Below are 18,135 nucleotides of genomic sequence, written 5' to 3'. Positions count from 1 at the left end.
AAAAAAGCAGATATATAAATATAGAGAAAAATATCTTAAAACAACAACCTGAATTTCGAGCTTATAGTAAATGTACAAGGTGTGTAGGTTACAGTTATCTACTACTGCACCTATAGTACAAGGTGTGTATGAGAAAAGAACACGAAAAGGAAGAGCGAGCGAGCGAGCGAGCGTGCCTTTTGGTTTGTTGTTGCCTTCACCGAGCTTTGTTGAATGCTCTGAACTTTCGTATCTTGGAAGTGGTCACTCACCAATTTTACACCCTATAAAGCATTGAAGAAGATGATTTACATCTATGTTATTTGATGCTATAATATTCTCTTATGAGGAAATCATGCGACACACGAAGATCGACATACTTACTATTGGAATCACAACGATCAACACGTTGATGTACAATTTCAACATCGGCACTTGAGGCAAGGCCAGTACAGGCACTTAAAGCAGTTGCCTGCCCATCTTGGATACTTCAACTGCTTGCTCGGCCTCTCACACAAGCACCCACGGCAGCTGAACCATTTAAGGGAGCAACGAGTCCATTTGCACGAGCAACCTGGAAATTTACACCTAGGCCACTCAAAGCAATGGCAAGATTTCTTCTTTCTGAAACACAGGAGAGCAATATTCTCCAGTATTAATTCGAATGATACGTGAAGATACCTTTATCCGTCATATGAATTAAGTTTTTGTGTGGCAACAAGAAACAAAATACACGCAAGAATACAAAGTTCGTATAAATTGATTACGAGCCACAACGACACTCACTTTGGCAAAGCAATTGTTCCATTTGGCTTATGTTTGTAACTAGTATCCACGGAACCTCTTGCACTCGTGTCAACTTGGTTATTCACGAGACCCACCGGAACATTGTTGAGCGGTTCACCAACCATTCTCTTCTCTCCATGTTTCACATCCACGCTCGCAGTCTTCCCCATGTCCGGGTCTACTCCTTTAGTAGTTGCACAAATTTGGTCAAACCCACCCAACTCACCCGAATTTCTGGATTCGTTACCCTTCAAGTGCTCTGTAGATTTTTCTACATCTGCAACAGTATCGGTCGTTGCATCATAAGAAGAGGAGAAACTATCGTCCCCCATATGAATGCTAAACAAAAATTCATCAAGAGACGAATTCCCTTCCATTGTTGGAGAGTCATTACTAAAGAAATAAGCAGGACTATCATCATCGGGGGATTCCATCACTCGGACAGAAGGCGATAGAATTGGTGACTCGTCTTTAACACACTCTTCCGACCTGCTTGAGCCTCCATGAATGCTACTCTCTCCTACAGAATCGGGAGGTTCAATTTGAGAACTGACTCGAACGATATCTTCACAAGAAGACTTTGATGAGGAAGAATCTGAACTTGTCTCCGAGCCATGTTCGTTATCGTTAATAGCGCCCTCTCCTAGGACTGCATTCGATATTACACGGCTACTATGAGAATCACCGGTATTTTCCTCAACACTGTCCCTTTCACGGTTCATAACTGAACCATGTTCGTTATCGTTAATAGCGCCATCTCCTAGGTCTCTATTCGATATTACACGCCTACTATGAGAATCACTGATATTTTCCTCAACACCGTCCCTTTCACGGTCCATAAGTGAACCAAGATATACAACACTGAAACACAAGATAAAGCAAGGGATGAGAATTAGAACAAGAATACATCATTCTCTCTCTTAGTTTACTTGTTTTTCACTTTAACTATTTATTACTATTATTTTCTCAAAACACGTGCAAAAAAGAAATGCTTCATTTCTAATGGGACGGTGGGAGTATATGTTATTGCACATCACATAATAGTTATCTACTTAAACTCTGATTGGATTTTACAATTAACTACGGACAAAGGCTCCATAAATTCAAGAAAATTTTATTTCACGGAATAATAATTGAAATAGAATCTTGTAATCATTTCTCCTGCGTGAGTTCATATTATAACAATGTAACATTTTACCAAATTTCCTCTTATTACGGACAACAATATTAGCAAATTTTCACATAAAAAAACAAAAGAACATTTTTATAATGGAAATGCAATTGTTGCCCAACCATTTTATCGAACAAACCCAGCAAGATTCACGATGCATATAATCATATTAGCAAAAATTAAATGAAAAGTTTTTCCCAAATTAGAGAAAATTACCATAAAAATAATCGCAGTATTCAATGATCCTCAGAAGATAGTAGGATATCCCTTCCTTGCGTTTCCTTTCGGAGAAAAATGAGAATAATAATATAAATCCCAAAGGCATTGAGGAGGATTAATCAGGGTTTAGAGGGGAAATTGAATAATGAAAATGGAAGGAAGAGCAGATCTTTCGCAGTTTCATTTTCCAAAACAATATGTATATTTTGGCGCCTTATTTTTCAACCGTCCCAGTAGGGATGTCAATGCAGCCCGCAACCCGTGGGCCGACCCGAATAACCCGCTAAATTTATAGGGTTAGGATTGAAAATTTCCAGCCTGATAAAATTACAACCCGATTAGCCCGCACCCGATCAACCCGCAACCCGTTAGCATCAGACCCAAAAACCCGAAGGGCTGGCCTGAAAACCCGATAAAATTTCTATTGTTCTATTTGTTTGACTCCTAATTGGACAATTTCATTGATTATTTTTATAATATAAATAACTAAAAAAATAACATTCAATTTTATATTAAATATATAAATTATATATTAAATTTTTATTAATATAATAATACATAAATAAATTAGAAACTTCTAATTCATTAACAAATATTTAAATTTGTAAAACATGTTTTAAAATATTTAAATTTATGTTTTATTTTACACAAATCTCAAATATTAGTATTTGATCATGTGTTTGAGTTTAAGTATATATCTCAAATTTATCACAATTAAATATTTATATTTTATAAATATAACTAATTTTCGTCATTATTTATTGGATTGACCGCATGTTAATTTTATCGGTAGCAACCCGATTAACCCGTTGGGCCAGCCCGAAACCCGAGCGTTTATGGTTAGGGTTGAACTTTTATAACCCGAAAAAATCTCAATCTGATTAGCCCGCAACCTGAGTAGGGTTGGCCCGAAACCCGGTGGGCCAACCCGATTGACATCCCTACGTCCCAGTTTGCACCACGTGATCTTCACGCGCTTCAGTTGTATTTTATTAATCGAATGATAATGGTATGTAAATTTCTAAATTCCGTAAATTAATTTTAAAATATGTTTGTTAATTGTTTTGCAAATAATCAAAATTTCGACGCTGATATGACTTGGCAATTTACTTACGTGGTACTATTAAATGTTAATACAACAATATCGTATTGTACTATATTGAATAATTTCTTTTATTGAATTGAAGTTTATAATAAAAATGGATGGAGGAGAGAAAATGAGAGACTCAAGAGAATACAAAAATGAAACTATTTAATTTTGTACTTCCTCCGTTCTATAATAGTGGAGATATTTTTTTCTGGCACGGAGATTAAGAAAAATTATAATAAATGAGTTAATTAAAGAAAGAATAAAGTACGAAATGAAAAAGGTAGAAAGATGAAGAGATAATACAATAAGAGAAAGTAAAGTAACTGAGAATAAATGTGTTGACTTTTTAATAAAAAGAAAAATGACGATACTACTATGGAACGTACCAAAATACCAAAATGACTCCACTATTATGGAACAGAGGGAATATATGTTTTGATTAATCATAATCTTGATTGATTGCAACATCAAATAATATTCTAAAATCTAATAAATACAAGATTTTAAAGGCAAACAATTCAATAGCTCAATAATTTATAAGTAGATAGATTTATTTAACAAAATTTTATTCCATCCGTCGACAAAAAATAGTCCCATTTGAGGACGACACGAGTTGTAATGATAAATTGGTAAAGTAAGAAAGAACATGAGAAAAAGTGGATAAAGTAGAGAGATAGAGGGAAAAAATAGGTAAAGTATGAGAGGAGAAAAAGTGAAAAGTATGAAAAAGAAACTTTATATTTTAAGAAATGAGACTATTTTTTATGGATATCTCAAAAGGGCAAATAAGACTATTTTTCGAGAACGAATGAAATATATTTTTATGAGCAAATATACCTAAATTAAAAGGAGTACTCCTTCCATCTCATTATAATTATATTATACTGCATTCATTTTTGGATTGTCTCCTTTACTTGAGCTTTATTTATGACAAAATTTCGCAATTTTTTAATGAGCCTTATTTCTGACAAAATATGTGATGGGCAATCAATCAATTTTAAACAAATGAAGGCATGTTAACTTATTTTTTTATATGGTGGGCTGTGTATTTAAAATCTATTGGTATATTATCATACTTGACTATCTTTTATTGTAAATGGGATAGTTGCGAAATTTTTTATTTCTGGTAATTTAATTTTACGAATTTGAAAAGCATGAGACTAGCTAAAATTTTGCCATTTTTTTTAATAATTTATGTGGCAAAATTTTCCAAAGCGAATAGTTTAATTATCTATACTAATCTAAAGTGCAAGTTTGATGAAAAGTCCTTAATACCCTTTTTGGAGGGAAAATGGAAAGATGAGGTGTCTTCTATTCAAAAATAATTTTTTAAGGTAAAAATAATTGGACAAATAATAGCCCAATAAAATGCTAACTTCTTGAAGAAGTGTTAAAACACATTTAAATAGTGCACTACCATTAAATTTTTTTATAATTAAGTTATTAAATTTATATATTAATTAGCCTTATATTTGAGTTAAATTGAAATTGTGCTAGAGAGTTTAGTTTGCCTTCCATTTATTTAGGTTAAAATTGAGATTTAATCATTTATTGCAATACTTTTTAATATAAAGAGTAGTGTAAATTCTCACATTATTCAAAACAAACAACATGCATAAAATATTATCGTTATTTTAAGTGATAGTAGTAATTTACTTTTTATACGTATATGTGGCGGGAAATAAGAAATTTATTCTTTCCAATATCAAAAAATTCATTTAGTCTTTGGAAATGTATATCAAGTTATGCTATGATCTGAAATTAAAAGAAAGAAATAAACAGTCAACTAAAATGTGATTATTGGATAATACAAATTTTCTAACTTGACTTCTCAAAGAAGTTTTAAATTTATATGATTTAAATTATTCATATATTTAATGTGGATATGTTTAATATTCCATATATTTTTTCAAATTAATTTTTTATAAATTAAGCTATTAAATTTATATATTAATTTACCTTTTATTTGGATTAATGACTTGCATAGAACTTTCAATAAACATCTTTACTCACACACATTTTCTTTATTTGTATATCTTATTCTAATTAATTCACACTCTTTGATAATTAGTCACTCATCTTATTTTTGTCATTAATTTTATTGTTTTTACTTCACTTAGATTATAAATTAAAATTGCATAAATATTTCATTCACTGGGGAGTAGTAAATTTTTCATTTTGAGTGAGACAAAATAAGTACATTTCTATTTTTTTAAATCTCCATATTTCTTTCAATTTTTATTTTCTATATATTTATTATATTTTATATTCATTATTTGAAACTCTTATGTCACGTGCATAGCTCGGGTGTTAATACTAGTTTTTATTAAGCCCAAAGTCTTGGATTTTTAAGGCCATCCACAATGGCGCCTAGCGCACGGCCTAGCCGAGCCCCGGCGCTAGGCGGTCCGCTAGGCGAACCATTGTAACCGCCGAGCCGGTTTCCGAAAAAAAATCGCCTAGCGCTAGGCGATGTGTGGGCGCTGGGCGATCCGCTCGGCGCCATTGCAGGCTCCGGATCGCCGAGCGCATCGCCCAGCGGATTTTTTTAATTTTTTTTTATTTAATGTTTTTGTTTATGAAACTCATTACTGGTTGTTTTTACTTTATAGAGACATCCGTGAATATTTTATGTTCCACTTTCGATGTGAGACAAACTCATTCTTGGTTGTTTCTCTTTTATAGAGACATCCGTGAATGTTTTATGTTCTACTTTCGATGTGGGACAAACTCATTCTTGGTTGTTTCTCTTTTATAGAGACATCCTAGAATGTTTTATGTTCCACTTTCGATGTGGGACAAATTCATTCTTGGTTGTTTCTCTTTTATAGAGACATCCTTGAATGTTTTATGTTCCACTTTCGATGTGGGACAAACTCATTCTTGGTTGTTTCTATTTTATAGAGACATCCTTGAATGTTTTATGTTCCACTTTCGATGTGGGACAAACTCATTCTTGGTTGTTTCTCTTTTATAGAGACATACTTGAATGTTTTATGTTCCACTTTCGATGTGGGACAAACTCATTCTTGGTTGTTTCTCTTTTATAGAGACATCCTAGAATGTTTTATGTTCCACTTTCGATGTGGGACAAACTCATTCTTGGTTGTTTCTCTTTTATAGAGACATACTTGAATGTTTTATGTTCCACTTTCGATGTGGGACAAACTTATTCTTGGTTGTTTCTATTTTATAGAGACATCCTTGAATGTTTTATGTTCAACTTTCGATGTGGGACAAAACTCATTCTTGGTTGTTTCTCTTTTATAGAGACATACTTGAATGTTTTATGTTCCACTTTCGATGTGGGACAAACTCATTCTTGGTTGTTTCTCTTTTATAGAGACATCCTAGAATGTTTTATGTTCCACTTTCGATGTGGGACAAACTCATTCTTGGTTGTTTCTCTTTTATAGAGACATCCTTGAATATTTTATGTATCACTTTTGATGTGGGACAAACTCATTCTTGGTTGTTTCTCTTTTTTAGAGACATCGTTGAATGTTTTATATTTCACTTTCGATGTGGGACAAACTCATTAATGAGGATGTTGTAATGTTATTTTAATTTTAATGAATTGTGTTTTATTAATTAATGTACTTTTTAAAATTTTAATATTATTATTGAATTTTCCTGTATCTGTGTCGTAAATTTAATTCCGTATTTTGTGTGATTGTTAATTATTTATTTTATATAATTTTGAGTGATGTGGCTAGACTATGACTAGGCTATGGCCGAGCTATTTGCTTGTTTTGATGATGTGACAGGAGGATTTTTAGTGTTGATGATGTGGCAGAAGGAGTTTATGACTATATTCTTACCGTGGATGGCCTAAGACCGAAGAAAACAAAAATAGACAAGGAAGTGATAAATCGCGTTGACCGTGAATGTAGAATCTCCGTTGCCCAAATTTTGCGAATCAAGACGGAATCTTGTCACGAAAGGTATACTCTTCTTCAACCAAATATATATGTGCTATCTCAATGGGGGGTTTTTTGGTTGGGTATAGAAATTCCCAAATTAGATAAGAATTCAGCTTTAGTTGCTTGTATAAAAGTTTCATTCTTTCTTGCTGCCCCAAAATTGGCTTCTTCCTACTTTTATTGATACTCCCTCATAATTCTGAATCGAAGTGTAATTTTATACTGTATTTCAGAAATTTTCAATTGCTCAGTGACGAGTGTTAGCAGATTTGTGATGTCTGTTAGTTACATATTGTGTTGATCTTAAATACTAACATCTGTTCGGTTTGCAAGTATGTATCTTAGGATTAAATATGTATTGTGTTTGGTTCATGAAATTGAATCAACAACTGAATCCTAATCATGTGATAATTAGTTATAGTCTTTAACTAGGAAACCGAACTCCACCTAATTGGATGTTTTTATATTTCCCTTTTTCATTTCCTACATCAGATTGTAGAAATACGTACTAGTTGCTGAAGTAAGATGTCATTCTTAGCTCTTAGATCATTAGATGTGAAGATGGCTCAACCTTTCGGTGCTGATTATTCGAGCTATTATGCTAATGGTATTGGGAGGGACAATGCACGTGGACCTGGATTTCCCGGCTTGAAGAAGAGAAATCATCATCTTGGAAATCGGTCTTGGATATTGATTGATGCCAAAGGGAACTCTGAAGTCGTGGAACTAGATAAGCCAACTGTCATGAGACGCTGTTTGCTGCCTTCCCGAGATCTAAGACTCTTGGATCCTTTGTTTATCCATCCCTCCTCGATATTAGGCCGTGACAAGGCTATTGTTGTCAGTCTCGAGCAGATTAGGTGCATTATCACCGCTGATGAGGTTATACTGAAGAACTCCGTAGAAGACTCAGTGCTGCAGTACAAATATGAGTTGTGCAAGCGTCTCGAGGTATCCAGAGATAATTATGGTAAGATACCGGAATTGCTCATATGTTTAATTTGGCTTATGAAGCTAACTACCCGAATTTTGTTTCCTTTTTGTATATGTACAATGGTGAAATAGGAAAGGAGGTAGAAAATACAATGTACATTACAAGAGCTCACCTTATTAGTGAATTGTGTTTCACTGATATAATTTTCTACGTGGATCAGACGATCTACCTTTCGAGTTCAGAGCTTTGGAGGTTGCTTTGGAGCATACATGTATGTCACTTGATGCTCAGGTATGCAGTTGTGTTTGTTTTATGAATCCAATATATCGTTGCACTGAAATTCATGAATTTAGTAGACAAAGGATTTAGAATTGGATATATATCCTGTGCTCGACGAATTAGCCTCATCCATAAGCACCCTCAATCTAGAGCGTGTACGTAGATTCAAAGGGAGCCTTCTGGCCTTGACTCAGCGAGTGCAAAAGGTGAAATTATTGCTGGCAAAGACTAACATAAACATTGGCAGTTTTGATATATTTTACGTATTCTTGAATACCAGGTTTGTGTTGAAATAGAGCATCTGATGAACGATGATGGTGACATGGCGGAGATGTATCTAACTGAGAAGAAAGAAAGAAGGGATATACTTACAGATAGTGATGTATGCAATCTAATTAATGATGCAAAATTTAGATCCAAATCTGCTCCTGTTTCTCCGGTGGGATCATCTAGCGGAGTCCACAGATTGCAGAGAGCTTTCAGCACTATGAGTTCCACTAAACATGGAAGCTTCTTGAGCTCATCTTCTTCTGGAGAAAATATCGATCAACTTGAGATGTTACTCGAAGCATACTTTGTTGGCATAGACAACACACTCAATAAGTTGCTATCGGTCAGCAAAAGATTCACGATGAAAACAATTTTCTTTATGCAGTGTTCCTTTTTCTAATTCGATTTTCCATTGTCGTGCAGCTTAAAGAGTATATTGATGATACCGAGGATTTAATCAACATAAAGCTGGTAAGGGCAACAATCAAATATTACATGTTTTATTTCAAGTAATACTTAATCTTTAATGTCTAACTTGATCTTGCTTCTGTAGGGAAATGTACAGAATCAGCTGATTAAATTCGAGTTGCTTCTCAGAGCTGCTACCTTTGTCACTGCCATGTTTGCCGCTGTGGCTGCAGTTTTTGGAATGAATTTCGAAGACACTGTATTTGACGAGGCCTCTACATTCAACTGGGTACTTGTCATCTCTGGAATCTGTTGTGGAGTGTTGTATGGTTTATTTTTGGCTTATTTCCGGAACAAAAAGGTCATCCCTTAGTAGTCGGTTAGCGTAAGGGATCACCTACTACATTTCCTAATTTTAATTGAGTTCTTGCAGTTTCCCACCATATATATACTCTTGTACATATTTTTAGTTTTAGTGTGCATCTGAGTTGTACATCTTAATCAAAAACTAAAATTGAAACCGGAGCCTGCTTTCTCTTTCTCGAGTATCTGCTAGCATTTCCGACTCATCAATGCCTTCATCTTCACTCATTGAATCCTCATTGGAGTCAAGACTCATAAATCTTTGCTTATTCCTAATGTGGGGGATATCTCTGATGGAGTCATAGCCTGCGTTCTGTATTCCGTTGGTTGAGCCAGCCAGATTCCCGGTGGTTCTCTTAAGGTGGTACGTCTTCTCTCTTGTCGTGTTGGTCACATATGCAGGTAGGTCTGTGGTGAGCCTTCTTGATTGTTGTTACAAGAAATTCCATTTCTAACTATACCACGTTTGTCTTATCAATCTTTAACTTGCTAGTTTTGTTATTCTTCCTAAATTATGCTTGTTTGCCTATCTCAGAATCAATAGTTATCAGATTTATTTTTTGAATAGCTTTTTTCATTTGATGACAATGGTAACTCTTCATTAAAAACATCAGAGAAAACTCAGCATTTTTATTTATGTAACACAACACACCTTTCTAAGAATAAAAGTACCATATTCTTTACAATTTCCTTTTTTCAATCAAATTTACATTTCCTTTTTGTTCCTTTTTTAGTTACAAAGAAAAGCAGCACCTACATCAGTGATGATATGCTAGTCACTACTTCCGGTGACCTGCCGACGCCATGAGGACAGCGACAGCAACCACGAACATCAACAACATGCCAACAAGAAGCACATACGTCCTTCTAGAAGATCTTCTGTACTCTCCAAACAGAATCATACCCCAGAATGTACTCACCAGGGGCAAAGCCTACATACGCGCAAACCAAAATGTGATCGGTAGTGTGTTTCAAGATCGAAACAATAGATGATGATCAACTAACCCATGGGCGGACCCAAGTGATAGGGACGAGGGGCTAAAGCCCTCACTGAAATATTTTTAACTTTTTTTAAAAAATTTCTTCAAGTTTAGCATACATTATTATGTAAAAGCCCCTATAAATAATCTAAGTTACTTAAAAATATACTTTAAAATATATTTTTAAAAATCTCAAGCTCTGACCTGAACAGCATCTGCTGCAGCATAACCAGCAGCCTGGCCTCCCATGAACTGAAGGCCGTTGCCAAATCCGCATAGAAGCCCGGCCAAAAGGGCCCAACCTCTACCATCCCAGTCAGCAACATATGCTCTCAAGGACGACTTGGGCGAGTTCAAGATGGGGCGGTACAAGAAACTGATGTTGAGGATGACGGCTATGACGAAGCAGGATGATGAGAAGTAGAAGAATGCAGTGTAGACACTCAGGTGGGGGACGCCGTCTCTCAGTGTATGCCACTGATCGTTTGTGGCGAGGTTGAAGGCTGGAGTGAAGAGGGAGAAGCATAGCCCCGCGAAGAAAGTTATTCCCAAACCTATGAATGTTCCCTTCCCGAAAACCTGCAACACCACCACCATATTCAAATCTTGTTTTTTCTCCATTAAAAATGAAAGCACAAAACAAACCTTGATTGCCCTTTTGTTCTCAAGATTTATGAGAAAATCTGCAGTGCCATACTTTGCTTTGTTGCTTCCATTCTCCAAATCTGTAGATTATATACAACATATATGAATGAAAGCAGATAGGAAAAGACAGATGATAACTATCTTAAGTCAACTAAAAGTAGTTGGCATACGTATGTCTTCTGTTGTCATTGTAAATATAGATGTCAACAGAACTACATTTAGTTGACATACAAATGTCTTCGTGTTGACATTCATAACGTAGGTTGTTCACATAGTTTTCAGATAGTTGTCAACCTAACAAGACCCTACGAAAAGAAACTTATATTTTTATATGCTCTTACCCTTGTTTCTTTCTATGGAAGTATGAGCATTCTTTTCACTGTAAAATGAGATTTGTATCAACAAACACAGACACGAACAATACAAAAGCTCGAAATGCCATCGATGAGGAAAACGTACACAGCTGCAGCAAGCTTAGCTTTGTTATCAGCATCATTGGAAGAATGAACAGCAGAGCCAAAACAGACAGCAATCAGAAAGCATCCAACGCCAGGGAAAAGAATCTCGGCCTTGTTGATTTTTCCGTCCAAGAAATAATTCAACGTCGTTCCTGGATGAACCGATATGGATCTGCTTTAGAAAATACACCAACCAACTCATCACAAAATCCATACTACCTATGACAACGGTTATGCTGGACGATATAACCTCGGTGACTGACAAACCAACGAACGCCCAAGCATACTGCGTTGCCAGATTGCCAAGGCTCAGAACAATCCCACCAGCCATTGCAAACAACACACTAGGCCAATTATCCTGAAAGAAATCAACTTGTTTAGAATGCCATGCTCATGTCTATTGCAAGATTCAGACAAATGGATATAAGCTGACCTGAGATAGTTGGTCCAGGAAGTTTGGCTTTTGGTTGCCAATTTCACCAAATGTGAAGGCAATGATGATTGCAGCCAAGAGATTTGTGATTGTGTAATCAAGATAAGTGTGCTGAGGGAGACGGCCTCGCCTCTCGAGGAGAGTTAACAACGCGGGCCATGTGCCCAAGAAGGATAGAGCTAGGAGCATGCAAGCTATTGCACCTCCTTTGCTCTCAACCAGATACATTTGCAACTGCCTGGAGATGAATCTCTCTGATTCAAGAGATGGAAGGCTAAGATAATCCTATATTGAAAAAGGTAAGAATACAAATCAGATGTGATGAATCTTGAAATCATGAAATTGTGAGAAAGAAGAAGATGAAGAAGAAGAAGAATCCCCATATTTTCTTTCCTCGCAAAATCAATGGAGAAAAAGAAGCCTAAAATAATCCAACCAATTACCATGATGAATTAGAATTAGAATTAGAATTAGAAAGCTAAAAAGCATAAGAATTTTCTTAAACTAGACCAGACCTTAAAATCAACATAAAGAGTAGCAAATAATTGTCTCTGTTTCATATAAAAAGAGCAAGGAAAGAGATGCATCACCAACCACTAAAAAAACTCAAATCAAAAACTGTTTTTGGGCATTAACAGCTAATAGTTCTGCAAATCAAAACAAGAAAACTCTGCCCCACAAAATGGAACCCATGTTCTGTGTGTGAAAAAAGATGAGATTTTTACTTTGGAGAAAACTGATCTACTTAAGTTGAATGAAATCTCTAAACAATCTCGACTTGAACATGTAGTGGACTACAAATTATAGAATCATTATTTTTGGAAGGCGTGAAGATCCGGGTATCTTTAAAAAAAAAGAGGTTGTATCACTATTGATTTGTTTCTTTGCAACTTGACATTAATATATGCCAGCAAATTTGGACTTCTATGGCGTGTAGAATTAATATGAGTCAACCATATATAGTTACAGAATATCTTATCTTGAAAACTGAAACCAGTTTTAGAAATTTTACCTTTTTTAAACTTTTAAAATTTTATCTACCAATTTAAATTTTGGTGTCAAATTCATCTGAACTAATAAAGTAGTAATGGCATGTGCATGAGTGTTTTGTTAGGATTATGCTAGACATAATTGAATAGTTTTGATTTTAAAAATTATAAATTTCAGACAAACCAAACTCAAACTTCGAAAATAATTTTAAAATTCACAGATTTTTGAAAGTGTACAATTTTCTCAACCAAACTCAAATAAATTTTACATGAAATTACATTGTATTGAAACTCTAATTCTTGAATTTGACTTTGGCTAATAAACGTCTAATAAGACAAAATATGTCTTGTAGATAAGTCGGGTTGGAAATATGACCCATAGTTTGACACCATATTTAGAGTTTGTGATTCTTAAGACGAGTTCGATAGAAATGTCATATTCATCCAATGTTTAAGATTTTTTATGATCAAAATCCCTCTAAAAAATATAAGAACAGTGTGTAATCTATATCTACACCTGCAGTATTTAAAGAGGGAGTTTTGCAACCTACATGGTTGGCGTGACCAACACCTCATCCCTTAAGCATGAGGTCATAGGTTCGATCCTTACTTATGAAAATGGAGCAAATTATTTGGCTAGTCCCTTACTGCATAGTGTGCTGACTATTGGAACGAGGGTTAGTCCTCTGGTTGTCGGCGAGAGGGAAAAAATGGAGTTTTGCAATTTTTCATCTGATTGCCAATTGATATGTTTGCAATTTAATAATAAAATATTAATTAATAGTATATCAACTAACATTAAATGTGAACATATTAGCTAAATAGGAGTAATTTTTAAATTTTACTTTTAGTGTTTGGTATTTTTATTTCTTTTCCCTTTCGTCATTAAACATGTTTGTTTTGTTTTATGTTCATATAGACTCCAAAGTGGAGTAAAAATTCGTACTATAATTAATAGTAGTAATACTATATGTCGCCCAACAAACCAATAAAATTACGTGATTTGAAAAATATTCATAATGAACAGCAGGAGTCAAAACATGTGCTTTGATAAATGAAATTTTTTTCTTTTCCTCAACTTTGACTATGATAAATGGAAAATCTTTAGAAAATTATATATGTATTTATCGCCCAACCAATCCAATAAAATACGAACCTGTCAATTTTTTTAAAGTTTTTGTTCAATAAGCAGCCATTATCAATTAATCACGCAAGTTATGTGTGAATTCATGCTACTGATTCAACGATTGATGGTGAAATATGATCTATTAGCATTAATATCAAAAGTTCTCATGCTATCCACAACGCTGTTCCTATACCGTTCCTTAAACCACTATTTGAGGGTCCCACTGTACTTTTTTACTCCATTCCTTAACTAAGGAACGGAACCTGCAACCCTCCGTTCCTTAACCGTTCCTTAAATTACTATTCATTCAATTTCATTTTTTTTCCAACCCAATTCAATTTAAATAAACACACTTTAATAAAAAACAAACACAATTTATTAAAAAACACACAACATTAAAAAAAAATCAACTTAAACTTAAAAAAAATAAAAAAAGCACACAATTAAAATCCTACAAAAATAAAAAATACAAAATAAAAAACACACAATTAAACGTGGGAAAATAAAAAAACTACTCCGCCGGCGAATCATCCTGCGGAGGCGGTCGAGGTTTAGGGGGAGGAGGAAGACCAAGTAGTCCTGCCATATGCACAATTCCGTTCCACCAGGCCGTGAATTGGGCGTACGAGAAGCGGGAAGTGTCCGCCATTGTGGCGGTTATGTACACCACCATAAGTGTGTCCGAGCCTCCCCGCGAGCCCGATCCCGAGGTCGACTGGCTTGATTCGCCTCGGCCCTTCCTCGCTCTAGCCGCCTTAGCCGCCTTCGTCCCTTGCGGCCGACGGCGCCCACGGCTGGATCCCCCGTATTCGTCGGGCGTTGGATCCCCCGTACCCCCAAACACCTGCGGTTCACCCTCGCTGGCCTCACCGGTGTCACCAGACGAGTAGTTGCCGCTCGCCGTGTGCTTCGTGCGCTTTGAGGTTGAGCCCGAGCTCGAGCGGACACCGCCGGCCCACCTTTCCTCGTCCTTGACGAGCTGCCAAATATCAACATATTTGAACTGTAGACCGGTGTCCTGGTAGAAGACGCGCAAAGCCGCCCTCAGAATGTCGGCGCCCGAAGCTCCGCTTTGGTAGTTCGCCGCTTCGGCCGAGTAGATGCCACAAAATTTTTTGACCTGTACGTCGACTCGGCCAAAGTGAGCACGGAGCATTGTATATTTGCGCTTCCGGGCCCCTTTCGGCTTAGTCTGGTGGTAGACATCACGTACCTTTTCCCAGAAGCACTTGGCGACTTGTTGGTTCCCGACGATGGGATCGTACGAGACGGTGAGCCAGGCGGTGTACACCGCCTTAGTTTCTTCGTTATTGTACGGATGCCGGCCCAGATCCTCCAGTTCCTCCTCCTCCTCCTCCTCGGGTGCCTCAGACGCAGCCCTAGAGCTTCCACCGCCTCGGCCTCCTCCCTGGGTGGGTTCAACGGGGATATCCTCCCGAATCTGGGACAAACCCTGAGAAAGCCGCGAGCCGGGTGGTCGAGCGTAGGCATCCACATCGAAAGTGGGTGGTTGGTACCCACCCGGTGTCGCCGACCCCTGGGTGCCCGGCGTCGACGACCCGGAACCACCAAGTGTGTTGTACATGGTCTCCCAATCGACGAATGCGTTGAGATCCCACCCACCGGAGCCGCCACCGCTGTAATTCCCGTCGCCGGACATTTTGTGAAGGAGATTGAAATAGAAAATTGGAGAGGAATTGATGGTGATTTAGGAAGAGTAGATGTGTAGTTGTGTGTGAAATGTAATAAATTAGGTGTATTTATAGAATAAGAAAATAAAAATAAAAATAAAAATAAAAAAAAATTAAAAAAAGGTTAAAAAATGGTAATATTACCGTTAAAATTTATTTTTTTTAAAAAATTCAATTTTTTTTTAAAAAAATAATAATTGCGTCATCGCTGACGTGTCCCACTCGCGGGCGAGTGGGAAGCACGCACGAAGCGGGGAGCGCCACGTCGCCCCTGTGCGTGGCGGCACAAGCCGTGCCGCGTTACGTGCCGGCGGCACCTGGCACGGAATGGGAGCGGAATGGTGCGCCGCAACGCGTTCCGCGGCGAAACCGTTCCGGCGGAACAGCACGCGGAACGCCGGCGGCACGCGTTGCGGGTGCTCTCAACACTATGGGCGTGCGTTCACAGTAATGAAATTAAATCAGCTTTATTTTTAGTCACGATTTATTTTTTTCTTACATTAGTACTATTGTTTATTGGCAAAACACATCCCTAAGTCCTTATACTTTGATTGTTTATTTGAATAGATTCTTATACAATTTTTCCGTTTTAATAAGTCCTTGTACTTTTATATTCGATATATTTCAATCTTTATTTAACGGAATCGTTAACTTTTCTGTTATAAAATAACACATCATATCATATGTTAATTATTTAAATCTATTCCACCTAGTGTCCTAGTTGGAAAATATCAATTTTTTGAAACCACACTCTCTTTCTCCCTTACACACACTGTGTTGCAGCCTGGTATCATAATTCTTTTTGTATAACGCCACAACTCCTGAGATAGCTATAAGAGCATCTACTATAGGCGGTCTTCTCCAATAGCCCCACCCCTTTTTTTGTCCATAGCCCCAAATTTTTTGTCCATAGCCCCATTTTTTTTGTCCACAGCCACACTATAGGCGGACACTTCCAATAGCCCCAGAATTTTATAATTAATTTTCATTTTAATTTTTTCGTTTCGTTTTTAAATCAGCTGAATTGAAATAATTATAAAACGAGATAATTGAGACCGAATATTCGTTGTAATGGCAAAGGTAAAATTATACAACGAATGAATTAAAAAAATACAAATAAAAACGCCGCCACCGTCTAATCGGCGGCGGAGTCCAATTCCTCCTCTTCTCCATCGCCTTCTCCGTCTCCCTCGCTGCCGCTGCCCCAGGACCCTCATCAGCCAAGCGCAGACGGCGCTGGATCCGACGTATGAGGTCGGAGTATATATTCTTGATGTACGGGTCGGTTGCAGCCACGTATTTGCTGCAGACTTCATGCAATTCGTGCGTCAGCTGCACATATACGTTATCCCTCAAGACATCGCTGGCAAAAGGGGCCGTTGACGGCAGTGTAGGCTCGGGCTACGGGGCACGCGATCCAGACACTGCCGACGATCGGCGGGAGGAACCGCCAGCTTTTCTAGCGCGTCGGATAGAGGCATGTTGTCCGGAGGGCAGACGCGCCTAGAGTGTGTAGCGGAGGGCTCTTCGGCTTGCTCTTCGTTCAGGTCGAACGATTGCGAGCCACTGCCGTTGCTGTAGTCCCCGACAATGTTGTGTCTTGTCCGCTTTGGTGCCAGAGCCTGCTCTTGCGCACAGATGGCCTTGAATTTCTAGCAGTCCTCGAGAACTAGATACTCCTCCCACATTGTGAACTTCGGATTGCCTTGTGTGTTGTATTGGCTCATCGAAAGTGCTTTCAAGCCAGCCTCGCTTCGGCCACTCTCCTCATGGAGCAGGTTGTTCTGGTATATGCCCGCGAAACGCCGGGTGGCCGGTAGAATCCTAGACCACTTCTTGGGGAGTTGTTCCGCGTCACGCGGTTTGGTGCCGCGACGTTTGAACTTGTTGTACGACAACACGGCGCGCTTCCAAAAGCTCCCCTTGGTCTGATCGGTGCCCACTATGGGGTCTGATGTGGCGACATCCCACGCCCTCGCCACAGCAATGGACTCCGCTTTGGTGTAGTGCGTGGCCTTTTTTTTCGGTTTGAACTGAGCCGCTGCCCTCTCCGCCGGCGCCGCTGACATTGCCCGATCCGCCACCGCCACTGCCACATCGACGGCCGCCACCACCGCCACCGCCACCGCCACCGCCACCGCCATTGCCCGTGCCAGCCCTTTCGGACCCCCTGACTTTCGTCGCAAAGGGCGTATCCGGTACGACGGAACTAAGCAGACCGAACATCGTATCCAGTGCGTCTTGATCTGCCTCAGTGAAAGGAGAGGTGCTGGATTGGAAAGGGGTCTCCGGACGCGGATGGTGAAGGGCGTCGAGGTTGGGTCTGTAATCCCCAAACGCCGAGCGGCTCAGATTCCTCGGCAAAGGTTGGGGCGTGGGAGAAGACCTCCA

The 18,135-nt window shown here is 38.0% G+C and overlaps 4 protein-coding genes across 8 annotated transcripts; 1 reads left to right on the top strand and 3 right to left on the bottom strand.

Annotated features, from left to right (window-relative positions):
• Positions 1-65: 65 nt before the first annotated feature.
• Positions 66-2,278, bottom strand: LOC121768010. The gene is made up of 4 exons (XM_042164352.1): positions 2,153-2,278; positions 766-1,626; positions 364-603; positions 66-263 (listed from the first exon to the last, which is right to left on the bottom strand). Exons 2-3 carry the CDS (start codon positions 1,602-1,604, stop codon positions 402-404), a joined length of 1,041 nt encoding a protein of 346 aa, XP_042020286.1. The 5' UTR covers positions 1,605-1,626; positions 2,153-2,278; the 3' UTR covers positions 66-263; positions 364-401.
• A 4,798-nt stretch (positions 2,279-7,076) lies between these two features.
• On the top strand, positions 7,077-10,578 carry LOC121768001 (magnesium transporter MRS2-5-like). 5 transcript variants are annotated; one of them, XM_042164336.1, is made up of 7 exons: positions 7,077-7,189; positions 7,661-8,138; positions 8,323-8,393; positions 8,459-8,587; positions 8,662-8,994; positions 9,075-9,122; positions 9,205-9,607. In XM_042164336.1, the coding sequence occupies exons 2-7, from the start codon at positions 7,694-7,696 to the stop codon at positions 9,430-9,432; spliced, it is 1,254 nt and encodes a 417-aa protein (XP_042020270.1). In that variant the 5' UTR covers positions 7,077-7,189; positions 7,661-7,693; the 3' UTR covers positions 9,433-9,607. The 5 variants fall into 5 exon arrangements, 3 of the variants coding, with proteins under 3 accessions (XP_042020270.1, XP_042020271.1, XP_042020272.1); XM_042164337.1 differs by having other exon boundaries at positions 7,088-7,189; positions 7,707-8,138; XR_006043258.1 differs by lacking the exon at positions 7,077-7,189 and adding an exon at positions 10,157-10,578 and having other exon boundaries at positions 7,211-8,138; positions 9,205-9,786.
• Positions 10,033-12,530, bottom strand: LOC121768000 (ureide permease 1-like). Its single transcript, XM_042164334.1, has 8 exons — positions 12,454-12,530; positions 11,939-12,223; positions 11,725-11,863; positions 11,507-11,657; positions 11,389-11,426; positions 11,048-11,127; positions 10,607-10,981; positions 10,033-10,354 (listed from the first exon to the last, which is right to left on the bottom strand). The coding sequence occupies exons 1-8, from the start codon at positions 12,523-12,525 to the stop codon at positions 10,202-10,204; spliced, it is 1,293 nt and encodes a 430-aa protein (XP_042020268.1). The 5' UTR covers positions 12,526-12,530; the 3' UTR covers positions 10,033-10,201.
• A 4,866-nt stretch (positions 12,531-17,396) lies between these two features.
• LOC121766936 (glutathione S-transferase T3-like) lies at positions 17,397-17,888 on the bottom strand. The gene has a single exon (XM_042163163.1). The coding sequence runs from the start codon at positions 17,886-17,888 to the stop codon at positions 17,397-17,399; it is 492 nt and encodes a 163-aa protein (XP_042019097.1).
• Between the last annotated feature and the right edge of the window lie 247 nt (positions 17,889-18,135).

The sequence above is a fragment of the Salvia splendens genome, chromosome 15 (genome assembly GCF_004379255.2).
Source record: "Salvia splendens isolate huo1 chromosome 15, SspV2, whole genome shotgun sequence".
Classification (NCBI taxonomy): domain Eukaryota; kingdom Viridiplantae; phylum Streptophyta; class Magnoliopsida; order Lamiales; family Lamiaceae; genus Salvia; species Salvia splendens.
This window is presented reverse-complemented; position numbering and strand designations above follow the sequence as displayed.

Bases quoted from the DNA above. Each gene is read 5' to 3' on its own strand.
- LOC121768010 (XM_042164352.1), bottom strand. From the start codon at position 1,604: ATGGACCGTGAAAGGGACGGTGTTGAGGAAAATATCAGTGATTCTCAT. The intron at 604-765 runs GTGAGTGTCGTT...CCTGTGTTTCAG, and splicing joins GGAACAATTGCTTTGCCAAA to AAAGAAGAAATCTTGCCATT.
- LOC121766936 (XM_042163163.1), bottom strand. From the start codon at position 17,888: ATGGCGGTGGCGGTGGCGGTGGCGGTGGCGGTGGTGGCGGCCGTCGAT.
- LOC121768000 (XM_042164334.1), bottom strand. From the start codon at position 12,525: ATGCATCTCTTTCCTTGCTCTTTTTATATGAAACAGAGACAATTATTT. The intron at 11,427-11,506 runs GTACGTTTTCCT...CTCATTTTACAG, and splicing joins GCTAAGCTTGCTGCAGCTGT to TGAAAAGAATGCTCATACTT. The intron at 10,355-10,606 runs GTCAGAGCTTGA...GCGCGTATGTAG, and splicing joins CTGCAGCAGATGCTGTTCAG to GCTTTGCCCCTGGTGAGTAC.
- LOC121768001 (XM_042164336.1), top strand. From the start codon at position 7,694: ATGTCATTCTTAGCTCTTAGATCATTAGATGTGAAGATGGCTCAACCT. The intron at 8,139-8,322 runs GTAAGATACCGG...TACGTGGATCAG, and splicing joins GGTATCCAGAGATAATTATG to ACGATCTACCTTTCGAGTTC. The intron at 8,995-9,074 runs GTCAGCAAAAGA...ATTGTCGTGCAG, and splicing joins CACTCAATAAGTTGCTATCG to CTTAAAGAGTATATTGATGA.